The sequence below is a fragment of the Salvelinus alpinus genome, chromosome 29 (genome assembly GCF_045679555.1).
Source record: "Salvelinus alpinus chromosome 29, SLU_Salpinus.1, whole genome shotgun sequence".
In the NCBI taxonomy this organism is placed as follows: Eukaryota; Metazoa; Chordata; class Actinopteri; order Salmoniformes; family Salmonidae; genus Salvelinus; species Salvelinus alpinus.
Window position 1 is genome coordinate 20,848,265 of NC_092114.1, and position 26,424 is coordinate 20,874,688.

The 26,424-nt window shown below is 45.2% G+C and overlaps 1 protein-coding gene across 4 annotated transcripts in view; it reads right to left on the reverse strand.

Annotated features, from left to right (window-relative positions):
* The window catches only part of LOC139559285 (cytoplasmic dynein 1 intermediate chain 1-like), a 148,381-nt gene that overhangs the window by 7,759 nt on the left and 114,198 nt on the right, over positions 1–26,424 (reverse strand). For all 4 annotated transcript variants that reach the window (XM_071375146.1, XM_071375143.1, XM_071375145.1 and 1 more), the window contains 6 exons: positions 17,379–17,525; positions 15,717–15,830; positions 14,989–15,122; positions 14,336–14,480; positions 6,763–6,903; positions 3,216–3,341 (listed from right to left, as the gene is read on the reverse strand). In XM_071375146.1, coding sequence (XP_071231247.1) covers positions 3,216–3,341; positions 6,763–6,903; positions 14,336–14,480; positions 14,989–15,122; positions 15,717–15,830; positions 17,379–17,525 — 807 coding nt within the window. The remainder of the gene's footprint in view (positions 1–3,215; positions 3,342–6,762; positions 6,904–14,335; positions 14,481–14,988; positions 15,123–15,716; positions 15,831–17,378; positions 17,526–26,424) is intronic.

A 26,424-nucleotide genomic window follows, 5' to 3' on the forward strand; every position in this document is an offset into this window, starting at 1 on the left:
GTTTAGCCAGGTAATTGAGAACAAATTATATTTGATAATAACAACCTGGTGTAATATTATAATATAATGATATAATTGATTTTGAAAATAATAGCATTGGGCCATAAACAGCCTACTATGATTTTGTCCCAAATGTGATTTTGTCCCTAATCCCTATGGGCCGTGATCAAAAGTAGTGCACTATATAGGGAAAAGGGTTCCATTTGGGATGCATAGTATGACTGTACCGATCAGCAGGGCTATTGCCTCTCCACATTCCATCGTGTTGCATTGTTGCTAGACCTTCATCCCAATCCATTCTAGTTTTATCTCTTTCTTTACGCTGCTAGCTTCACTCCTTCCAGGAAATAAAAACCATTCAAACTTCACTGGAGGCTTTATTTATGAGCCACCATTACCATCAACCAACAGAGAGGGAGAAAGAGAGGGAGAGAGACAGAGACAGAGAGAGAGAGAGAGAGAGAGAGAGAGAGAGAGAGAGAGAGGGAGAGAGAGAGATAAATAGAGAGGGAGGGAGAGAGAGATAGGGAGAGGGAGATAGAGAGAGATAAAGAGGGAGGGAGAGAGAGAGGGAGAGAACGAGGGATCAAGAGAGGGAGAGAGAGAGCGGGAGGGAAAGATAGGGGAGCGAGAGAAGGTGTGCGTCCCAAATTGCACCCTATTCCCTAAATAGTGTACTACTTTTGACCAGAGCCCTGGTCAAAAGTAGTGACTATATAGAGGATAGGATGCCATTTGGGACAGCCATGGACTGACCACACGTTAAACCCAGCCTCTCCAATTACCACACTACAGAAGGCACCCAAGACAGCACACACACACAAGGCACAAACATGGGAGTCAGGGAGGTTGGCCACTTTGTGCTGAAGGTTAAAGTCATGTGGAGTCCGTTTTAAAAGAAAGAAGAATATAGGAGGGATAGAGGAGAATCACGTTATATCTACATCATACTTTCAAAATATTATCTAGCAGTCATCACCATGAATCAAGTCGACAATCTACTGGCGAATCCTTTTTAATCCTTGTCATATGAAGAGAAATAATGAAGAGAAATTATAGATAAAACGTATCGATGCTGATTGGCCATTGGACATAAACTTTACACAAGTTGGAAATTGCAAATTCAACAATGAGTGGTTTGGAAGGAATCTGTGGCTAACTGCAAGCATTGCAAATAAATCACTAGCCTGATATTCAGTGGAGCGGCTGTGTGGTACCAAGTCTAAGATTAAGGGTCTCTTTTCCTAGTTTAAAATTATAAACATTCAACATTGGCCATGCTGTCAATGAAGCATGATTCGTGCCGCACTCAAAACAACTTAACTCGGTACTGCAAAATCTACATTTTGTAGAAATGTAATCATTGAATATTGTAAGAGCTTTCATTGTCTGCTTATATGCCCCCCTTTACTTATCCTACGTTTCTGACTTGGTGTACAGGGAAAACACTGTAAGAACGGCCCATGTTCTGAATTCTGTCGCTGTACATTTCTGAACAAACAGTTATATTGACTACGTCCGTCCTAGCTTGCTCATTAATGTCTTAATCAAAATTACGGATTGCCTCTTATCTGCTTGTCGTCCCCTTATGCCATATTTTGTACATCTCAATTGTCAGTAGAAACCACATTTGTTTAAGCAAGTCAGCCATATCAGCTATGTTTTTTAAAAGGCAGTAAATGAGGCTGAATGAACTGTTTCACTGCCCGACAAGGCTCAGCTGATAGTCAGGTGTAGCAGTGATAAGATGTTGAGACTGCTGTTGCGACAGCTTTACGTAGGCCCCGTTTGTCACCGTTATAGTGCAATTAATGTATTGCTTTAAACACCTTTAATAGAGTAATTATATATTTAACCAGGCAAGTCAGTTAAGAATAAATTCTTACTTACAATGACAGACAACCAGTAGGTTAACTGCCTTGTTCAGGGGCAGAACGACAGATTTGTACCTTTTCAGCTCAGGGATTCGATCCAGAAACCTTTCGGTTACTGGTCCAACACTCTAACCACTAGGCTACCTGCCGCACCATATGGTGCAAAGAGTTATTTTTGTGCCATTAATATCAAGCAAAACTTCTGAAGTCAAGAACAAAATTCTTAGTATTGCAAACAAAAATAATGATATTGAAAGCAAAATATGAACCCATAAGTATTGATAGCAAAACAAAAAATTGCATTTCAAAATGCGAGAACAAATGAATTGTAAATGGATGCATAAAAGTGATATATTTTTTATGACAGCGTGATTAAATAAAACGCCGCCCTCGTTCCTGCAATTTTCCCTCTCTTTGGTTGTTACCCTGGCCTATACTGTGGCTGCCTTTTTTCCAGGATGCATGTTTTGGCACACTCATTCCAGCAACATACTGTAGCACCCTGCATCCCACTGGGTCGGTCCTGATCGGTCCCTGGATGGGAGACCAGATGAAGCTGGAAGTGGTGAAAAAGAAACGGAAAAAAGAAACTTGTGGGAAGAAAAAAAATAAGCGGAAAAAAAAACGAAAAAAAAAAAAAAATCACGAGGGGAAAAAACATGAAATATGTACATGAAACTTCACAGGTGTCCGAAAACCACGTGTGTGATGTGAAAATGTAAAAAAATCAATACATTCATGTGATTTGTTCATGTGTTTTTTTGTAAGGGTACATACTTTTTCATGTAACTCAGTGGCTTAGCTCTGTCCATTGTGACATGTAACAGAGAAAATCTCCAAACAACTGGATTCTTGAGAATGTTAATACCATAGAGATAAAACTACATTGTTGATGTTTTTCTCTGGGGTTAATAGTACATGACAAACTAACTTATATGACACCACATTTTTCCTCTATGCTTAATATTACATACCACCTAACCTATAGTCATATTCTCGTGAGTTTTTTATACAGTATTACTGTAACATTCCCTAGAAAACTAAAGTTTTGCTTACTCAAATGTAAACAGTGTTTATCTAACGATACTCTTACAAGTTTCTTATGTAGTACCGGTGTTAACATTCACAAGAAAACATGTGTTCTGCTAACTCACTCTGATGTAGACAATGCTGATCAAGAAAGGCAGGGCAGGTGAAGTTCACTTGAGTTCCATGAAGTAACGTGGGCCTACTTTGTGTTGGCACCCTGATGGCACCTTGATCCCTACACAATGCACCCTATAGGGCTCTGGTCAGATGTAGTGGGCCATTTGAGACTCAGTCATAGTGTTCATATCATACCTCTCCTGCGTCGTAGATCCACAAACGGCCCTCTGAGTCACCCACGGCAACCTCCTTGCCCCCCGACCCCCAGCGCACCCTGTTTAGGGCGGAGGCTCCCTCGATGGTCACACTGGCTGTGGGAACCTGGGGCTCACACGGTTACATCAGTCAATCCATCCATCCAATTTAATCCACATAGTACATTACAGTTATACAAACATACTTATTCCTAAATGTACAGCCTGAACTGCCAGAGAGCAAGTGAAGGCGACAGTGGCAAGGAAAAACTCAGTACTACTATTTCAGGTTTCACTCATAGCTGTAACAGTATAATGACATTGCCACCAGCAGATCGGTACATGTTTAGTACATTCTCACAGCCAGACTGGGTCTTCATCCAGTAAACATACGTCTGCTTCAGCTCCATGTGAAATAACAATATGAAACTTTTAATGAGCCACATAAATCTTCATAAAGCCCATTAAAACAATACCCACCACAGCCTGTGGGCCTTAGGCTGCTCAGGACTAATCAACACAGATGATACCAAATGGCACCCTATTCCTTACATAGGGCACTACTTTTGCCATGGGCCATGGGGTTCCATGTGTAGGGCATAGGGTTCCATTTGAGGCGCAGCCCCAGAGTAATAGCCCAATCCCAGATCAGTTTGTGCATTAGTTATTGCACTCCGGCCAAAGGGGTTGGCTAAAACAGAATCAGATCTGGGACCAGTCTATATATGATTATGTCTGCTATCAAGGCCTGCTAAAGCACTATTGCATATGACAGACAGGATTAGTTTATGACACATGTCGTCGTTGGAGACAGAAGCCTCGGCATCACGTCGGCTAATACGACAGCTTCCCTGCGCTAGAGCAGGGCTAACCACAGACTGGCTGCTCTTAGATTGACTGGAAGCTTCCACCAGACTCGCTGCTTAAATTGGCTGTGTGTTTGTGAAGGGGAAATGAGAACCAGGCCGCCCTCCACCGCTAGGCTAATGTCGTTATGATGGCTGCGTGTTTTTAATATGTCCATAACAATGGAGGGCTGTTGCCATTAGCAACAATGTGAACTCCTATCTCAGATTGTATGTGTGTCTGTGTCTGTTTGTGTGTGTGCGTGTGTGTGAGAGAGAGAGAGAGAGAGAGAGAGAGAGAGAGTCTGTGTGAGTGTGTGTGTGTGTGAGAGAGAGAGAGTCTGTGTGAGTGAGAGAGAGAGAGAGAGAGAGAGAGAGTCTGTGTGAGTGTGTGTGTGTGTGAGAGAGAGAGAGTCTGTGTGAGAGAGAGAGTCTGTGTGTGAGAGAGAGAGAGAGAGAGAGAGAGAGAGAGAGAGAGAGAGAGAGAGAGAGAGAGAGAGAGAGAGAGAGAGAGAGAGAGAGAGAGTTAACGAAGTGTTCCTCCAGACTACACTGAAGAGCCTGCTGTTGCTGAAGGACTGAAGGAAGGAACATCTACAGCTGTGTGTCTCCTCCCCAGTCACCTGTCCCTGTTAGAGGATGGGTTAAAGGGTCTCTGTTCATTAGACCTGAGTTCAAATAGTTTAGGAAATCTTTAGCTGGCTGTGCTTGATTGAAGCAAATGGAACCAATGGTATAGTTCCAAAAGTGCAAGGCCAAAATGTCACAGCTCCTATCAAAGAGCTGGGTCCGAGGTAAAAAATGGGAGAGAGGAATGGTGGAGATAGGATGCGAGAGACCAGATTTATAATTAGAGAGGAGGGTCTGTGGACACGGTATCCGTGGAAACGCCAAAAAGAGGGAGCGGTTGCCCCTTTCATCTCTACTTTGACCTGAGCCATGAAAGGGAGACCTCCGTGCCCCCCGCGCCCCTCCTCGCCCCTCGGTAACTCAACGTAGACAGAGGGCCAATGCCTCTGGGGGAGAAGCGCGGTGTTTTGGTTATTCCACCTTAAGATGGTTTAGTTTGTTGTGACAGGACTGGAGGGAGCCCTCCTACCTGGGAGAGACTAAGGCTGTGAATCCATTTCTGACCAGCATCCCATTGACATACCGACTAGCCAAAAACTAAAACTTAACCCTACCTTAACCCTAACCTTAACCACCTAAACCTAACCTAATTTTAACCAATTTTGAAATGCAACATTGGTTTTCTGATCAGGCATGTTCCCTTTCTACCTATGGGTGTGATAGCCTAGATGTCAGACTGTGGGTGTATTCAACAATGCTACATAGTGATTGAAGACTTGCCCAACAAGGCGGGGCAAAGACCAAGGACTGGGCTATCTAGAAAAGCAGCATACTGGCACCAAGAGGTTAGGGGTGGAGTAGCTTTCTCTGTAACCTAGCATACCTTTACCCTGACAACACATGCCATAAATAACATATTTTTAGTTGTGATCAATTACTATGGCTGTGCCCCAAATGGCTCTCTTCTCACTATGGGCATTAAAAGTAGTGCATTATAGTGTACTAAACATTAGGTACACCTTCCTAATATTGAGTTGCACCACTTTTTGCCCCCAGAACAGCCTCAATTAGTCAGGCCAGGGACTCTTCAAGGTGTCGAAAGCGTTCCACAGGGATGCTGGCCAACGCTGACTTCAATGCTTCCCACAGTTGTGTCAAGTTACACACGGGAAACTGTTGTGCGAGAAAAACCCAGCAGTGTTGCAGTTCTTGACACAAACTGGTGCGACTGGCACCTACTACCATACAGTACAAAGGCACTTAAATCTATTGCTTGCCCATTGAATGGCACACATACACAATCCATTTCTCAATTGTTTCTAGGCTTAAAAAGAATATTGAACACTTGAATCCAGGGTCAAGTGACAAATCCAGGGTCAAATATCAAACTAATGTTTAGATCTAAAAGAAGTATTTCTATCTTCTGCATGGGACTGAAAAAGAGTGGTCTGTGGGCTGCTGTGACAGGGTTTGGACATGGTTGGAGTGGAGGAGAGCATTATGGGATAGTTGTAGGAGTGTTAGATGATGGTTGTGGGAGTGTTTGGGTACTGGTGTGACATGGTTGAGTGGGGAGGGGAGGAGAAGGGAGCGTTAGGGGATGGTTATGGGAGCGTTGATGGGGAATTTGGTTTAAGGGATTGATTGAGGGAACCTAGGTGGAGGGGTTTGGAGAAGGGAGCGTTAGGGGATGGTTAGGGGCGTTTGGTGGGAGGGATCGGTTGTGGAAGCCAAGGTTTGAGGGGTTTGGAGATGGGAGTGTTATGGGTTGGTTGTGGGAGCGTTGATGGGGCGTTTGATGGGAGCGGAGTGAGGAGATGTCACCGGTCTGATTTAGGGAGAACTTGTGGGGAAGGGAACGCCCACACTGAGAGAGGGCTGCTGGTGGCTGTGTGGTTTGGCTCCACACCAACATGAGAGGCTCTGGGGACAAATACACACACAGAAACACAGACGAATACACACATACAAACAAGCCCCCCCCCCCGCACACACACACACACACACACACGAGGACATGCACACATGCCAGAACAATACAGTAACAGAGCATGAGACATGTTTCTCTCTCTCTGTCTCTGTCTAACACAAACCGACACACACACACACCCACACACACACACACACAGTCACCTCTGTGTCATTGTTGAGGTTCCACAGATCCAGGCGGCCCATCCCGTCCACGGCGGCAAACAGAGCTGGGTGCACAGGGGACCACATGACATCATAGACGTAGTCAGCGTTGTCCTCAAAGGAGTAGAGGGGTTTATTGTGCTGAAACACACAGAGAGAGATGGGTTAGTGAGTCAGAATAGTGTCTCCCAACCTCCTGTCTTAGCCTCCAGTATTTATGCTGCAATTGTGTCGGGGGACTAGGGTTAGTCTGTTATATCTGGAGTATTTCTCCTGTCTTATCCGGTGTCCTGTGTGAATTTTAGTATGCTCTCTCTAAATCTCTCTCTCTGCCTCTCCCTCCATGCCTCAGGACTACCTGGCCTGATGACTCCTTGCTGTCCCCAGTCCACCTGGTCGTGCTGCTGCTCCAGTTTCAACTGTTCTGCCTGCGACTAGGGAACCCTGACCTGTTCACAGGATGTGCTACCTTGTCCCAGACCTGCTGTTTTCGACTCTCTCTCTCTATCGCACCTGCTGTCTCTAACTCTGAATGCTCGTCTATGAAAAACCAACTAACATTTACTCATGAGGTGCTGACCTGTTGCACACATTACAACCACTGTGATTATTATTATTATTTGACCCTGCTGGTGATCTATGAACGTTTGAACACCTTGGCCATGTTCTGTTATAATCTCCACCCGGCACAGCCAGAAGAGGACTGTCCACCCCTCAGAGTCTGGTTCCTCTCTAGGTTTCTTCCTAGGTTCCTGCCTTTCTAGGGAGTTTTTCCTAGCCACCGTGCTTCTACATCTGCATTGCTTGCTGTTTGGGGTTTTAGACTGGGATTCTGTATAGCACTTTGTGACATCTGCTGATGTAAAAAGGGCTTTATAAATACATTTGATTGATTTGATTGAAAAGGAGGTAGAGCGAGAAAGAGAGAGAGAGAGAGGGAGGCAGAGAGAGAAAGAGAGAGAGAGGGCAAGACACAGAAAAGGGAGGGACTGCGAAGAGAAAGAGAGAGATACAGACTGAAAAGGGAGACTGCAGAATGAGAGAGAACAAGAGGGAGGCAGAGAGTGAGAGAGGGAGGCAGAGAGTGAGAGAGGGAGGCAGCGAGTGAGAGATGGAGGCAGAGAGTGAGAGAGGGAGGCAGAGAGTGAGAGAGGGAGGCAGAGAGTGAGAGAGGGAGGCAGCGAGAGAGCGAAAGAGAGAGAGAGAGGGAGGCAGAGAGATGGGGGACAGAGAGAAGGAGGTAGAGAGAGAGAGAAAGAGGGATAGAGATAGAGGGAGAAAAAGGGAGGCAGTAGACAGTCTGGCCCCACTGCAGCCTTGGGGTCTGTCTGGGAAAGGCATAATTAAAAAGCTTTGCACATTCACAGAGTGTCATAAAAAACAGAAGACATGAAAGTCTCCCTCTCCAAAGCTGTACTGTAACCTTAGTGGAACAGCTGTCTGAGGGGAAGAATGAAAGAACAAACAGAGGGAGAGAAAGAGTGGGAAGACAGAGAGAGACAGGAGGAAAGACATAGACAGAGGTAAGGGGGCATAAAAGGGAGGGAGCAGAGAGAGAGAAGAGACAGACAGCGAGAGACAGAAAGGGAGAATCCCCCTCCCATCCATCCCCTCCTCCTCCCACGCCTGTCAGAGAGAATTCCAGAGGGTTGCTAAATGCATTCTGGACAAGTAGGGAGTAGGAAAGAGTCAGGTAGGCTGAGACAGGTAGGGAGTGGGAGTCAGGTAGGCTGAGACAGGTAGGGAGTGGGAGTCAGGTAGACTGAGATAGGTAGGGAGTGAGAGTCAGGTAGGCTGAGACAGGTAGGGAGTGGGAGTCAGGTAGACTGAGACAGGAAGGGAGTGGGAGTCAGGTAGGCTGAGACAGGTAGGGAGTGGGAGTCAGGTAGGCTGAGACAGGTAGGGAGTGGGAGTCAGGTAGGCTGAGACAGGAAGGGAGTGGGAGTCAGGTAGACTGAGACAGGAAGGGAGTGGGAGTCAGGTAGGCTGAGACAGGTAGGGAGTGGGAGTCAGGTAGGCTGAGACAGGTAGGGTGTGGGAGTCAGGTAGGCTGAGACAGGTAGGGAGTGGGAGTCAGGTAGACTGAGATAGGTAGGGAGTGAGAGTCAGGTAGGCTGAGACAGGTAGGGAGTGGGAGTCAGGTAGACTAGGCTGAGACAGGTAGGGAGTGGGAGTCAGGTAGGCTGAGACAGGTAGGGAGTGGGAGTCAGGTAGACTGAGACAGGTAGGGAGTGGGAGTCAGGTAGACTGAGACAGGAAGGGAGTGGGAGTCAGGTAGGCTGAGACAGGTAGGGAGTGGGAGTCAGGTAGGCTGAGACAGGTAGGGAGTGGGAGTCAGGTAGGCTGAGACAGGTAGGGAGTGGGAGTCAGGTAGACTGAGACAGGTAGGGAGTGGGAGTCAGGTAGGCTGAGACAGGTAGGGAGTGGGAGTCAGGTAGACTAGGCTGAGACAGGTAGGGAGTGGGAGTCAGGTAGACTAGGCTGAGACAGGTAGGGAGTGGGAGTCAGGTAGACTAGGCTGAGACAGGTAGGGAGTGGGAGTCAGGTAGACTAGGCTGAGACAGGTAGGGAGTGGGAGTCAGACTGAGACATAAAGACAGACTGCTTGGGAGGAATGTGCTCTCTCCCCTCCTCCCATCCCTTTCTCGTCTCCCCTCTCCCTGCTCTTCTCCTCTCTCCTTCCCCAGCCCCTCCCCTCTCCCAAGGGAAGGGACAGGAATGCACACACACCTGACCACAGCAACCTACTACTAATCTCTCTCTCTCTCTTCTATATTCTGAGACATATAGCAGTCCCTGATATTTGCGGGCAAAAAGGCTTGATTTTGCTGCAGCAATTCTGACATTTGCTGTTGTTTCCAAACCGTAGATTCCAAACCGTACATTCCAAACTGTAGATTCCAAACCGTAGATTCCAAACTGGAGTTGGATATGTGAGCAGAGTTGAGCAGTCGGGAAATCCCGCTCATCACTCATGGAGTGGTGCTTGTTCCACGTCCTTTCCAACCCCTTGGCTAAAAACAGCTCTGCGCTCACAGGAAAAAAATGCCGCTCTGAATTATCTCCATTCATTAAAAGCACAATTTAACCAACACCCATCTATTTTTGTGACTACCTGGACCTACCGTCTGGTTATGAAGTATTGAAACCAAACCATATGTGTGAACATATGACATAAACATGAACATAAAAAGGTGAATGTAACAACACTCATCATTTCATATTAAACAGAATATAAACACTCTAAATAGGTCAGGAGCCAGACAGGGAGCCTAAGAAGGAATGAAAATGAATTATTTAAGCTATATTATTTCAATTATTTTAAGGCTATAGCCTACAAAGAAATACTTTGTGAAGCATTTGCGAGTGCGACACACTAGGCTGGCAGGGATATTAACCTCAGCATTTAAACAACATTTTGTTGCATTAAATCATCATAGTCTACACATTGAGCATATAGGCTGTGACTTACTTAAAATTAAAAACAAATTCAATGAGAAATGCCTTCTTAGGCTCGTTCTACAGCAGAGTATGTGAGCAGAGCGAGGAGCGGAGTGTGCCCAATTTGACTGGAGCTCGGAGCGAGATTCCCAAAGGCAGGCTGGAGCGTCGGCCTTCTCGTCTTGTGTACTGCTATAGCCCCTTGTCATGGAGTTCACCAAATCTTTTCATAAAGAAAGTGATAAAACACACAGGTGCAAAATCAAGAGAGGGAGTGCTGTGATGTATTGTCCACAACTAAAAAATCTGAAAAGAGACGTATCCTGAAAGCATGATGGTGTACTTACTACATGCACATGCTAACAGAAAGGAACGAGGTGGTCAGATAAAAATAAAACCAAAACTATGCATCCCTGCCCAGCCTGGCAAGAGTGGCACAAAGGGTGTTTAGCATCCCCAGTGGCTTTGCAAGCGTGGAGAGGATATTCTGCGCTGCTGACCTGCTCTATAGACACCATCACATGAGCCTGAAGCCACAGACTCTGGCCAAACTCATGTTTGTAAAAAATAAATTCAAAGGCAAACTGGAGTTCCAACAGAGAGAATCCTGGTCTGTAGATTCCAAACTGGAGTTTAAACAGAGAGAATCCTGGTCTGTAGATTCCAAACTGGAGTTTAAACAGAGAGAATCCTGGCCTGTAGATTCCAAACTGGAGTTTAAACAGAGAGAATCCTGGTCTGTAGATTCCAAAATGGAGTTTAAACAAAGAGAATCCTGGTCTATAGATTCCAAACTGGAGGTTGAACAGAGAGAATCCTGGTCTATAGATTCCAAAATGGAGTTTAAACAGAGAGAATCCTGGTCTATAGATTCCAAACTGGAGGTTGAACAGAGAGAATCCTGGCCTGTATATTCAACAATGGAGTTTAAACAGAGAGAATCCTGGTCTATAGATTCCAAACTGGAGGTTGAACAGAGAGAATCCTGGTCTATAGATTCCAAACTGGAGGTTAAACAGAGAGAATCCTGGTCTATAGATTCCAAAATGGAGTTTAAACAGTGAGAATCCTGGTCTGTAGATTCCAAAATGGAGTTTAAACAGAGAGAATCCTGGTCTATAGATTCCAAAATGGAGTTTAAACAGAGAGAATCCTGGTCTATAGATTCCAAAATGGAGGTTGAACAGAGAGAATCCTGGTCTATAGATTCCAAAATGGAGTTTAAACAGAGAGAATCCTGGTCTATAGATTCCAAAATGGAGGTTGAACAGAGAGAATCCTGGTCTGCCTTTACTCCAGTTGTTCCATTCATTCAGTCTCCAAAAAAACATATTAAATGACACCCTATTCCCTATTTAGTGCACTACTTTTAACCACAGCTATATATAGGGAATATGGTTCCATTTGCTGGGAAACAGAAGGGGCAGAAAAGTTATTATGAAGTACTTTATGAATGTGATCTGGCTAAGGACATCAGGTCAAACCAGGCCAAGTAGTGGAATGAAGATCTTATGATGAGTAGGCTTCCTTCATTCACACAATCAAGCCAGAGAGACACTTATTATAATAATGATCAACCAGCTGAACTGTGACTTAGCATGAATGAGCACAGCTATTTCATAAATTTGAGGCTAAAAATCACCATGGTCTCCTATCAGACATTAGCTGTGTCCGAAATGGCACCCTATTCCTTAGTCTAGTGCACTATATAGGGAATAGAATGCCCATATTGCGTACCACTAGTACACTATAGGGTGCTATTTCAGACACAGAAACAGTTTTCTAAGGTCATAACTAGGCCGAAACAGTTAAGTTATGCGCCCTCAGTCTCTAGACGTCTCCCTGTCAACATCAGAGTCAAGCAGCTCACAACCCATATGGTTTCATAACCACAATATTTGCGCCGCTGAGTGTAAAAACACATTCAGAGTATTGCATTCTGGCCTTTTGAACTCTCTGTGGAGAGAGCTGTGTCGTTTGATGGCGTTGATTGGCAAGGCGAATGTAAACCTCTATGGTAACCTTAGGTAAGCAAAGGTTAGCCAGCTGTGCCCACAACCACACACATGCACGCACACACACACCTTAAAAAAAAGGCAGGTGCGTGGATCAGAAAACCAGTCAATATCTGGTGTGACCACCATTTACCTCATGCAGCGCGACATGTACTTCGCATAGAGTTAATCAGGCTGTTGATTGTGGCCTGTGGAATGTTGTCCCACTTCTCTTCGATGGCTGTGTGAAGTTGCTGGATATTGGCGGGAACTGGAACACGTACATGTAGATCCAGAGCATCCCAAACATTCTCAATGGGTGACATGTCTGGTGAGTATGTAGGCCATGGAAGAACTGGGACATTTTCAGCTTCCAGGAATTGTGTACAGATCCTTGCGACAAGGGGCCATGCATTATCATGCTGAAACATGAGGTGATGGCGGCAAATGAATGGCAAGACAATGGGCCTCAGGATCTCGTCACGGTATCTTTGTGCATTCAAATTGCCATCAATAAAATGCAATTGTGTTCGTTGTCCTTAGCTTATGCCTGCCCATACCATAACCTCACCGCCACCATGGGGCAAACGGTTCACAACGTCATCTGGCCGGTTGCAAGGTACAGTTGAAACTGGGATTCATCCGTGAAAAGCACACGTCTCCAGCTCCAGCGTGTGAAGAAGCCGGATGTTGAGGTTCTGGGCTGGCGTGGTTACACGTGGTCTGCGGTGGTGAGGCCGGTTGGACGTACTGCCAAATTCTTTAAAACGACGTTGGAGGCGGCTTATGTTAGAGAAATTAACATAAAATTATCTGGCAACAGCACTGGTGGCCATTCCTGCAGTCAGCATGCCAATTGCACACTCCCTCAAAACTTGAGACATCTGTGGCATTGTGTAGTGTGACAAAACTGCACATTTTAAAGTGGCCTTTTATTGTCCCCAGTACAAGGGATGCTCACTAACAGGGATGTAAACCAATTTGTGCACACAATTTGAGATAAATAAGCTTTTTGTGCGTATGTAACATTTCTGGGATCTTTTATTTCATCTCATGGAACCAACATTTTACATGTTGCGTTTATATTTCTGTTCAGTGGAGTGAATTTTATGATGGGGTCTTTATTTCCTCTTCTCTCCTCTTCTTCTCTTTTCTCCTCTCCTCCTCTTTCTTTTCTCCTCTTCTTCTCTTCTCTCCTTCTCTTTCTTTTCTTCTCTCCTCTCTTCTCATATTCTTTTTTCTTCTTCTCTTCTCTCACTTTCTTATTTCTCCTCTTCTTCCTTTCTCCACTTCTTATCTTCTCTCCACTTCTTATCTTCTTTCCATTTCTTATCTTCGCTCCTCTTCTTCTTCTCTTCTCTCCTCTCCTTCTCTTCTCTCTTCTTCTCTTTTCTCCTCTTCTCTTCTTCTCTCCTCTTCACCTCTTCTGTTCCCTTCTCTTCTTCCTAAACCAACCCTTCCAGCCAGCTGGATCTTCCTAATTTAACTTGAACTCTCCCTCTTTTATTTTCAATAGCTTTCTCACTTTCTTCTCTCTCCCTCTCAACTATATACTGTATGTTACCCAGTCCCTCTCTCTCTTATCCCATCACTTCTTTACTATTTCCCTCTCCCTTTATCGTCCCTCCATCCCTCACCCCTCCCTCCCTCCTTTCTCCCTCCCTCTGTCCGTCTCTGTGGTGGTTGTGGTGCGCTCCTCTGTCTCCAGACAGAAAGGCCAGAATGGGAGAGAGAGGAGTTCCACAGCAGTCTGCAGCCTCCCTGGCCCCCGCTGCCTCTCTGTGGTTTGAACCCCAGTCAACAGCCTCACTCCTCCCGTTCTCTCCATCCCTCCATCCCTTCTTTCCCTTTCTTCATCCATCCTTCGCTCCGTCCATCCACAGTTCCAGTCCAGTCGGCTCACTGCCACGGACACATAACCTCCCTCCCTCTTCCCTCTGTCCCTCCCTCCCTCCTAATGTGTCTATGTATTTATTTAGCTCCTCTTTTTGACTCAGTGAACAAATTCAAAAAGAGGAGCCTATTTGACTCATGAACACAGTCTGTGACACTGACAGTCTCTCTGTGCCTGTTGCATTTCTCTACTCAGTCAGGACATGTAGGTAATACCTAGTTTAGACACAAACAGGTTCCTCTACCTTGGTGCTCCACAGTTTGACAGTCCAGTCAAAAGACGAGGTGACGAAGAGATGGGAGAAGTCTACGGGGCCGACAGCGTTGTGACAGCTGAGGCCCGTCACTGGCCCCTGGTGGCCCTCAAACATCTCACAGATCCCCGCCTTGCTGCAAAGGAGCATGGGAGAGAGAGAGAGAGAGAGACAGAGAGAGAGAGAGAAAGACAGAGAGAGAGAAAGACAGAAAGAGAGAGACAGAGAGAGAGATAGTGATAGAGAAACAAAGATAGAGAGAGAAAAAGTGACAGAGAGAGACAGAGAGAGAAAGAGAAAGAGAGAGACAGAGAGAGTACGTGTCAGAGAGAACCGAGGACACTATATGGGGGAACTAGGTCCTAATAGCATGTTCAAGAGTTAACAGGAGCTTCTCGCTGAGATATGCTACATCAAAATATAAAGCTTATAGTGTGTGTGTACATATCTGTCTGTAACTATACATGGGTTCACTTGCTATTTGTGGTTGTATATCAATCACTGAAAGTATAGGTGTCAGTGTGTCTCAGTGTCTACCTGTGTGAGTGTGCGTGTGTGTGTTGGTGTGTGTGTGTTTGTCAGTGTCTCCGTGCGTGTTTGTGTGTCTCAGTGGGTGTTTGTGTGTGTACGTGTGTTCCTCTAACCTGCCGTGTCTGGATGCGGTGTACACGGTTCCCTCCTCACTCCCCACCACATAATTATTGACGTCTCCAGTGGGGAACGCCATGCCTGTCACAGCCACAGCTTTAGACTTGTTGTACACCAGCTCCATGCTCTCCTACAACACACACACACACACACACACACACACACACACACACACACACACACACACACACACACACACACACACACACACACACACACACACACACACACACACACACACACACACACACACACACACACACACACACACACACACACACACACACACACACAGTTAAAGGTTTTAACCTCATGTTAAGGTTGTGCTGACCTAGTTATAGTAAGTCTGTAACATATGTCACATAGACATACTGCAGTTATATAGCATACATTGTGTTTAATAGGGCCTTGCCATGGTATTAGCTACACTGTTTGATAGGGCTTTGTCATGGTATTAGCTACACTGCTTGATAGGGCTTTATCATGGTATTAGCTACACTGTTTAATAGGGCCTTGCCATGGTATTAGCTACACTGTTTGATAGGGCTTTGTCATGGTATTAGCTACACTGCTTGTATGAGTCAGTTATAGTACCAATCTCTTTAATGACAATATGCCCTATGTCATATGTGATTATCTAATCTATTGCTGACTCTGAATCAGTTTGAAGAGATGGGCCTTAATGATACAGATCATTATTGACTGATGTCGGATCAGCTCTTACCTGTGGCTGAGAGAGCATGTCAAGACTCCAGGAGCACATCCTGCCGTCTGTGGACACGGTGATCAGGTTGTTGGCGTTCTGTGTTCCCACCACGTTCACACAGTACACCGGGTGCTACAGACACAGGAAGGACAGACATTACAGACACAGGAAGTATAGCCAGTACAGACACAGGAAGTACATACAGTACAGACACAGGAAGTGCAGACACAGGAAGTGCAGACACAGCAGGGACAGACACAGGAAGGACAGCCACAACGTACTGACACAGGAGAGACAGACACATGAAGTATAGCCAGTACAGACACATGAAGTACAGACAGGAAATATAGACAGTAGACACACAGGAAGTACAGACAGTAGAGACACAGGAAGTACAGATACAGGAAGGATAGACACAGGAAGGACATACACAATAAATAAAAACACAGGAAGTACAGACAGTAGAGACACAGGAAATACAGATACAGGAAGGATAGACACAGGAAGGACGTACACAGGAAATAAAAACACAGGAAGTACAAGCACAGGAAGGATAGACACAGGAAGGACGTACACAGGAAATAAAAACACGGGAAGTACAGACACATGAAGTACAGACAGTACAGACACATTCAGTACAGACCCAGGAGGGACAGACACATTACGTACAGACAGAACAGACATATGAAGTACAGACACAGGAAGTAAAAAAACTGAAAGGGAATGGCAATGAAAAAACACTGGATGTCTCCCTTATTGTATCACTTCAGTTCCAATTCAGTTATTTAATTTGTATCTACATGATAGTGTTGTGTTTAAATAGCTCTACATGTGAATAAGGCAGTATACTTTATATTATTTCACACACATTTCATATCTTATGAAAGTTATCAGCAGGTATAACCTGAATATGCACAAACATGTCAAATATTGTCTTCCTACAACACTGAGATGCCAGAAAGCTCTTATTGAGTGAAGAGATGCCAATGTGCAACAGCCCCTTACTCCAACTTAGCATCGGCATCCAGCGCTGTGCAAATACAATGTGTTGTGTGAAACCATTATCTCATTATTGACCTCAAATTGATTGTTTTTTCGCCCACAAAGGCCCCTTTCAGAGAGCAGGCGGGACAATGAGGCGAAGGCCTAGACATACAATAACCCCCCCCACCTCCCCCCACTACCAATAAACGTTATTGCCTGCCTTGGGTGGTATTCACAATGTGTTAAGGCTCAATGGGTTTGTTGGGGTGAATAGATTGAGGTTAAGAAGGTAGTTATGGTAGATAACATACAGGATACAGGATAGAATATATATATTTTTTTAACCTTTATAGTTTTAGATTTTTTGCTCAGAAAACTAAGGGGGACAAATAAAACCAGTTGGGGAACCCTGGATATATAGGATGTACAAGGACATTTCTATTCTTCCTCTTATATGTTTTTAATGCAGTGTGTTGCAGCTCTGGATGTGAATATAGTGTATGACCACCTCTAAACCAGTAATATACGTTGAAGATGAAAGTTACAGTGTGTCTCAGTGCATATGGAGACTTATTGTGCGTCCCAAATGGCAGCTTATTTCCTATATAGTGCACTATTTTTGACAAGGGCCCATAGTGCACTGGTAAAAAGTAGTGCACTATAAAGGGAATAGGGTGGACTGCACTGTGGACTTACCGTGTGAGCTGCAGCTGAGAGGGGGGTTCTCTGTACAGGAGTTCTGCGGTGGCTGCGGTTGTCCCACAGGACTATCTGGCCAGAGTAGGTCCCCCCCACCACCAGGTTAGGATGGAACCTAGCAAAGCCCACTGACACCACGGGTGACTGGAGAACAGAGGGAGAGATAAAGAAAGGGGTAGGAGAGAAAAAAAGGGGGAGAGAGGGAGAGAGAAAGAAGTGATGGAAGACAGATGGGCAGAAAGAAAGAGAACAATAGAAAAAGAGAGAGGAGTTAGAGTAAGAGAGATATATAGAGAGAGAGCGAGAGAGAAAGAGCGAGAGAGCGCAAGAGAGAGCGAGAGAGGGTAAGAGAGAGAGCGAGAGAGGGTAAGAGAGAGAGCGAGAGAGAAAGAAAGAGAGTGCAAGAGAGAGAGAGAGTGAGCGATGGTAAGAGAGCGCGAGAGAGAGCGAGAGAGAAAGAGAGTGAGCGATGGTAATAGAGAGAGTGAGCGATGGTAAGAGAGAGAGAGAGAGCAAGAGAGAGCGCGAGAGGAGAGAGATAGCGCAAGAGAGAGAGTGAGAGAGGGTACGAGAGAGAAAGAGTGAGCGAGCGAGAGAGCGCCAGACAGAGTGAGCGAGGGTAAGAGAGAGAGTGAGAGAGAGAGAGAACATGAGAGAGAGTGAGAGAAAGCAAGAGAGAGAGCGAGAGAGTGAGAGCTTGAGAGAGAGCGAGAGAGAGTAAGAGAGAGAGAGAGAGAGAGAGAGAGAGAGAGAGAGAGAGAGAGAGAGAGAGAGAGAGAGAGAGAGAGAGAGAGAGAGAGAGAGAGAGAGAGAGAGAGAGAGAGAGAGAGAGAGACAGAGAGAGAGCGAGAGAGAGAGAGAGAGAGAGCACAACAGCATTGTTTTGGAGGGAAAGAGAGAGGGAGGTTGAGAGAGAAGTTGGGTAGCGAGGGAGGGGGGGTAGGAGAGAGGGAGAAAGAGATGATGAGCTGACTGTACAGGGTCTACTGAGGAGAGGAGAGGGGTGACGTGGGGGTAACGACAGAGACAATGTGGAGGATTGTGGCCCCAGACAATTTATATTACCGCATCAAACCCTGCAGGAGCCAGCAGAGCGCCAAGTGTAACCTCCATCATGACAAGCGTGGCGCTCTCTGGCGCTTTGTTTATTGAGTTCTGTTTCCTCTTCACTGAGCATCACATATGGCTTCTTCCACGGTCTCAGCGTGCAGATTGCAAAGTAGCCTCTACTCTCAAATCAAATCAAATCAAATTGTATTGGTCACATACACATATTTAGCAGATGTTATTACGGGTGTAGCGAAATGCTTGTGTTCCTAGCTCCAACAGTGCAGTAGTATCTAACAATTCACAACAATACACACAAATCTAAAAGTAAAAGAATGGAATTAAGAAATATAGAAATATTAGATCGAGCAATGTCGGCGTGGCAATGACTAATTTACAGTAGAATAGAATACAGTATATACATATGAGATGAGTAAAGCAGTATGTAAACATTATTCAAGTGACTAGTGTTCCATTTTTAAAGTGACCAGTGATTCCAAGTCTATGTACATGGGGCAGCAGCCTCTAAGGTGCAGGGTTGAGTAACCGGGTGGTAGCCGGCTAGTGATGGCTATTTAACAGTCTGATGGCCTGTTTTTCAGTTTCTCAGTACCAGCTTTGATGCACTTGTACTGACCTCGTCTTCTGGATGATAGCGGGGTGAACAGGCCGTGTCTCGGGTGGTTGTTGTCCCTGATGATCATTTTGGCTTTCCTGTGACATTGGGTGATGTTGGTGTTCTGGAGGGCAGGCAATGTGCTCCCGATGATGCGTTGTGCAGACCGCACCACCCCCTGGAGAGCCCTGAGGTTGTGGGCGGTGCAGTTGCAGTACCAGGTGGTGATACAGCCCGACAGGATGCTCTCAATTGTGCATCTGTAGACGTTTATGAGGGTCTTAGGGGCCAAGACTAATTTCTTCAGCCTCCTGAGGTTGAAGAGGCGCTGTTGTGCCTTCTTCACCACACTGTCTGTGTGGGTGGACCATTTCAGATTGTCAGTGATGTGTACGTCGGAGGACCTTGAAGCTTTCCACCTTCTCCACTGGTGTCCCACCGATGTGGATAGGGGCATGCTCCCTCTGAGGTTTCCTGAAGTCCACGATCATCTCTTTCATTTTGTTGACGTTGGGTGAGAGTGAGTGAGAGAATCAGTGAAGTAGAGGCATTGTTTCCTACCTTCACCACCTGGGGGCGGCCCGTCAGGAAGTCCAGGACCCAGTTGCACAGGGCGGGGTTCAGACCAAGGGCCCCGAGCTTAATGATGAGCTTGGAGGGTACTATGGTGTTGAAGGCTGAGCTATAGTCAATGAACAGCATTCTTACATAGGTATTCCTCTTGTCCAGATGGGATAGGGCAGTGTGCAGTGTGATGGCGATTGCATCGTCTGTGGATCTATTGGGGCGGTAAGCAAATTGAAGTGGATCTCGGGTGTCAGGTAAGGTCGAGGTGATATGATCCTTGAATAGTCTCTCAAAACACTTCATGATGACAGAAGTGAGTGCTACAGGGCGATAGTCATTGAGTTCAGTTACCTTTGCTTTCTCAGGTACAGGAACAATGGTGGACATCTTGAAGCAAGTGGGGACAGCCAACTGGGATAGGGAGAGATTGAATATGTCCGTAAACATTTCAGCCAGATGGTCTGCACATGCTCTGAGGACATGGCTTGGGATGCCGTCTGGGCCGGCAGCCTTGCGAGGGTTAACACGCTTAAATGTCTTACTCACGTGGGCCACAGTCCTTGGGAGCGGGCCGCGCGGGTGGCACTGTGTTATCCTCAAAGCGGGTGAAGGAGTATTGTCCGGGAGCAAGTCTGCCTTTCCTCTGCATGCATACCCTCGAGCTAAGTCCCAGATGGAAACCTATTCCCTCGGCCCTGATCAAATGAAGTGCACTGTAGCCCTTTCCTGCAGTCTAATTACCTAGTGGACTCATACGTGGAATGTTATTTATATTTTTCATAATTTCATAATTATGAAACAATATTTCAACAACCCAAAAAATTGGATGTTTCTATTTCAAACAGTTTTGTTATATTTCAGTCTTCTGTGTATATAAAGTGTAATATTGGGAAGCAAACTTACAAACGGAATACATTTCAACTCTATATCTGACATGTTACAGGTGTCTTCTTTTTTTAAGACCACAACCATGTGTGTGAGATGTATACTTTTCTTTCAAAGTAGATTTGTTTAAGTCTACCAAGAAACGCTCTGTTCGACCCTGATTTAACCCACTGCATTAGAAGGATAAAGGGAATAGGGTGCCATTTGGGACGTAACCCTTCTCCTTTCCTATAACCAGTGGTATACTACAACCAGTGGTATACTACAGCCAGTGGAATACTACAACCAGTGGAATACTACAACCAGTGGTATACTACAGCCAGTGGAATACTACAGCCAGTGGTATACTACAGCCAGTGGAATACTACAGCCAGTGGAATACTACAGCCAGTGGTATACTACAACCAGTGGTATACTACAACCAGTGGTATACTATAACCAGTGGTATACTACAACCAGTGGTATACTACAGCCAGTGGAATACTACAACCAGTGGAATACTACAACCAGTGGAATACTACAACCAGTGGTATACTACAGCCAGTGGAATACTACAACCAGTGGAATACTACAACCAGTGGTATACTACAGCCAGTGGAATACTACAGCCAGTGGAATACTACAGCCAGTGGTATACTACAGCCAGTGGAATACTACAGCCAGTGGAATACTACAGCCAGTGGTATACTACAACCAGTGGTATACTATAACCAGTGGTATACTATAACCAGTGGAATACTATAACCAGTGGTATACTATAACCAGTGGTATACTACAGCCAGTGGAATACTATAACCAGTGGTATACTATAACCAGTGGTATACTATAACCAGTGGAATACTACAACCAGTGGTATACTATAACCAGTGGTATACTATAACCAGTGGTATACAACAACCAGTGGTATACTATAACCAGTGGTATACTATAACCAGTGGTATACTACAGCCAGTGGAATACTATAACCAGTGGTATACTATAACCAGTGGTATACTATAACCAGTGGAATACTACAACCAGTGGTATACTATAACCAGTGGTATACTATAACCAGTGGTATACTACAACCAGTGGTATACTATAACCAGTGATATACTATAACCAGTGGAATACTACAACCAGTGGTATACTATAACCAGTGGTATACTATAACCAGTGGTATACTTTTCTGAGTAGGGCCCTGAGTTTACTGACCAGAATGTGACCTGGTCAGGTAAAACTCTAGGCTCTAGTCATAACAATGTCCTCTGGTCATCAAATCAACTCTGTGTCCTGAGTACAGAACTGCTTTTCCAGAACAGATACAATTTAACCCGTAATATCTACTGTACCTACCACTGCATAAACATAAACCACTCTCTCTGTGTTGACCAAATTTTCTCTTGAACCAGAACTGAACCGTACACGGTCCACTGGCAGTACTTTTCCCTGTTTACACATTGAGGAGAGCCCATTTGATCTGGTTAAAGTGAAATAGGGATACAGTGTGGTGGGATTGTTTTCTTTTCTCTTTAAGATCTACTGTTTTGTGAGTGAGTAAAACAAAGAGAAGAGAGACTCTCTCCGTGTGTCTCTCTCAGTCTCTCACTCTCTCGCTCCGTCTCTGTCTCTCCCCCACCACAACATGTGCAACCGCCAAGTCCTGCACCTCGAGTTCATTTTAAAGAGGACTGGAAAACAAACCAAAGCAAAAGAAAACACGCTTCTTTCTCTCCTTCTTCCAGAACGGCTACAGAAGAGTCTCAGATGTGAAGTGTTTTTCCAAAACGAGACTCAAAATAAACTGAGCTTTAGGGGTAAAAATATAGTATTGTGTCAGAAACCATCCCTGAGAAGTTTATTTACCCATGGGGAACAGCAGGGGAATCTGGATTAAGGTTCAAATCCATTAACACACAATGTTTGATGCTGACCGAGAATATTTACACTCTATTCTAAATATTCTCGGTTTATTTTAAATATTTAGATTTGAGTGAGTTACCACCGGGTGACTGGGTTTGAATGTAAAAGTGGGTAGCGCTATGCAATGATATATAAATGTATAGCCTAAATATGAAATACATAAACAACACATACAGTCCATACAAAGACATACTGTACATAAATATGCTACACAGACACAGTGTATTATAAAGTCAGATTCAATAGACTTTAACTTGTTGAAGGCCACAGAGACGCCAGTAAAAAACCACAACCAATTGATCAACGTCTTAATAAGATATAATGGTGTTCTTCTTCACCAGCCTAGGACAGCCTAGAAGCGTGGCACACAAGGCTAATATAATGCTAACTCTCTCCCTCAACACTTATTTATCCCTCCCTCACTCACATACAAGCACACTTGTTTGAGTGAGATTTTTTTCCCCTCTTTTGGCATTAAAGGGGCACTCCGTGATTGTTGCATACATTTTTTTACTTATAAATGAATGACATATAGGTTTGTTGTTGTTTGAATCCCAGATTGCCCCTTTAATATAGCCCTCACATGTTCCTAAATGCTAACTTCGCTAAGCTAGGCCCCCGACCCTTAAGCCCCATCTCTGATGTACAGTAGATCAGGTAGCCAGTACATCAGGTAGCCATTTCAATCAGCACATCAGAGGCCCCGGGCCTGATCTTTGACCCTGCGGCTGTCTGTGGTTGGGTCTGCCGTCAGGGCCACGCTCCTCAGACAGGGCTGCTTCATTACAGGGATAATGAACACCCGGCCCAGCCCGGTGGGGTCCCCACAACAAGAGGATCATCACTCCTCTACTCCCCTACCAAGACATTCATCAGAGGACTAATGAAGGAGTGTAACCAAAATAACCCCAAAGGAGAGGAGTACTTAGCCACAGAACAGACCGCCAGCCTTATTAAAAGCACCTGTTATAATGGCGCCGTACTGTACCGTCTTGCAAGCCCTGACCCAACTTTACCATTTTGTGATTATTTTGGTGCTTATCCACTATCATCTCCTATGATAGACAAGAACTGTTGAACATCAAAATCGGCAGTTACTAACCTCAATTCCGGCTTCAAATTCGACTCATCGGCCTAGGCTCTTTGTGTAATTCCAACTAAATGTTTGGGCTACCGAAACGCAGGCGAAAAAGAGGGAGAAGAGGGGGAACCCTGGCGAGATTAAGATGAAGGGAAAACCGGCCACCTCTTCCCTCCATTCTATTGGCCAATGTACAGTCTCTTGATAATAAGATAGATGATCTCCAATCGCGGATTTGCGAACAAGATCCCCCCCCATGGCTATCCAACTCAATGAATTCTCCATTCACCGAGCAGACAGTACATTGGATTCAGGGAAATCGAGAGGGGGAGGTGTATGCCTCTTCATCATGAACAAATGGAGGGGAGTGGGTCAGTCGAACGCTTCAAGATCCTCAGTGTCCAAATCACTAGGGACCTGAAATGGTCCACACACATGGAAACAGTTGTGAAGGAGGTTGAAAAGATTTAGCATGGGCCCTCAAATCTTCAAAAAGTTCTACAGCTGCCCCATAGACAGCATCTTAACTGGCTGCATCACTGCTTGGTATGGCAACTGCACTCGATCGCATGGTGCTACAGGGGGTGGTGTCACGGCCGTCATCTAGGTGGAGATGACCGGACCAAGGTGCAGCGTGGTGAGCGTACATTTTATTTTATTTAGAAAACAAGAAACAAAGAAACGACCGTGAAGCTTACTAGGGCTATAGTTCCACTAACAAAGTCAACTACCCACAAACACCAAAGGGAAAAAAAGGCTGCCTAAGTATGATTCCCAATCAGAGACAACGATAGACAGCTGTCCCTGATTGAGAAGCATACCCGGCCAAAACATAGAAATACAAAACATAGAAATAAAGAAACTAGAATGCCCACCCTAGTCACACCCTGGCCTAACCAAAATAGAGAATAAAAGCCTCTCTATGGCCAGGGCGTGACAGGTGGTGCCGACAGCCCAGTACATCACAGGGGCCGAGCTCCCTGCCATCCAGGACCTCTATACCAGGCAGTGTGAAAGGAAGGCCTGGAAAATTGTTAAAGTCTCCGCACGGCAAGCAGTACTGGACCATCAAGTCTGACACCAACAGGTTCCTGAACAGCTTCTATCCCCAAGCCATAAGACTGATAACAAAACGTCTACACGGACTATCTGAGTTGAGCATTGTATTTTATTCTCTATGCACATTCTACACACACACTCACTCACACTGACGTTCCAACACACACACACACACATACACAACACGCACAAGACATTCATACATTACTCTATACATGCACACACACTCACATGTAATCATCATACACTGAGTGTAAAAAATATTAAGAGCACCTGCTCTTTCCATGAAATACACTGACCAGGTAAAAGCTATGAACCCTTATTGATGTCACTTGTTAAATCCACTTCAATCAGTGTAGATGAAGGGGAGGAGACAGGTTAAAGAAGGATTTTTAAGCCTCGAGACAATTGAGACATGGATTGTGTATGTGTGCCATTCAAAGAGAGAATGGGCAAGAGAAAAGATTAAAGTTCCTTTGAACGGAGTATGGTAGTACAGTAGGTGCCAGACTGCAACGCTGCTGGATTTTTCATGCAGTTTCCCGTGTGTATCAAGAATGGTCCTCCACCTAAAGGACATCCAGCCAACTTGGCACAACTGTGGGAAGCATTGGAGTCAACATTAGCCAGCATCACTGTGGAATGCTTTCGACACCTTGTAGTCCATGGCCTGACGAATTGAGGCTGTTCTGAGGGCAAACGGGGGTGCAACTCAATATTAGGAAGGTGTTCTTCATGTTTTGTACACTCAGTGTATATGCTGCTGCTACTCTGTTTATCATATATCCTGATGCCTAGTCACCATAACCCATATCTAACCCCACCACTCCAGCATCCCGGCACATTGTAAATATAGTATTGGCACTGACCCTGGAACTGACCCTGTATATAGCTACTGACCCTGGAACTGACCCTGTATATAGCTACGCCGTCATGGATTAAAATCCTGCAGCGCACGCAAGGTCCCCCTGCTCAAGCCAGCGCATGTCCAGGTCCTTCTGAGGTTTGCCAATGACCATCTGGATGATCCAGAGGAGGAATGGGAGAAGGTCATGTGGTCTGATGAGACAAAAATATAGCTTTTTGGTCTAAACTCCACTCGCCGTGTTTGGAGGAAGAAGAAGGATGAGTACAACCCCAAGAACACCATCTCAACCGTGAAGCATGGAGGTGGAAACATCATTCTTTGGGGATGCTTTTCTGCAAAGGGGACAGGGCGACTGCACCGTATTGAGGGGAGGATGGATGGGGCCATGTATCGCGAGATCTTGGCCAACAACCTCCTTCCCTCAGTAAGAGCATTGAAGATGGGTCGTGGCTGGGTCTTCCAGCATGACAACGACCCGAAACACACAGCCAGGGCAACTAAGGAGTGGCTCCGTAAGAAGCATCTCAAGGTCCTGGAGTGGCCTAGCCAGTCTCCAGACCTGAACCCAATAGAAAATCTTTGGAGGGAGCTGAAAGTCCGTATTGCCCAGCGACAGCCCCCAAACCTGAAGGATCTGGAGAAGGTCTGTATGGAGGAGTGGGCCAAAATCCCTGCTGCAGTGTGTGCAAACCTGGTCAAGAACTACAGGAAATGTATGATCTCTGTAATTGCAAACAAAGGTTTCTGTACCAAAAATTAAGTTCTGCTTTTCTGATGTATCAAATACTTATTTCATGCAATAAAATGCAAATTAATTACTTAAAAATCATACAATGTGATTTTCTGGATATTTGTTTTAGATTCTGTCTCTCACAGTTGAAGTGTACCTATGATAAAAATTACAGACCTCTACATGCTTTGTAAGTAGGAAAACCTGCAAAATCGGCAGTGTATCAAATACTTGTTCTCCCCACTGTAGCTACTGATCCTAGAACTGTTCCTGTATATAGCTACTGAC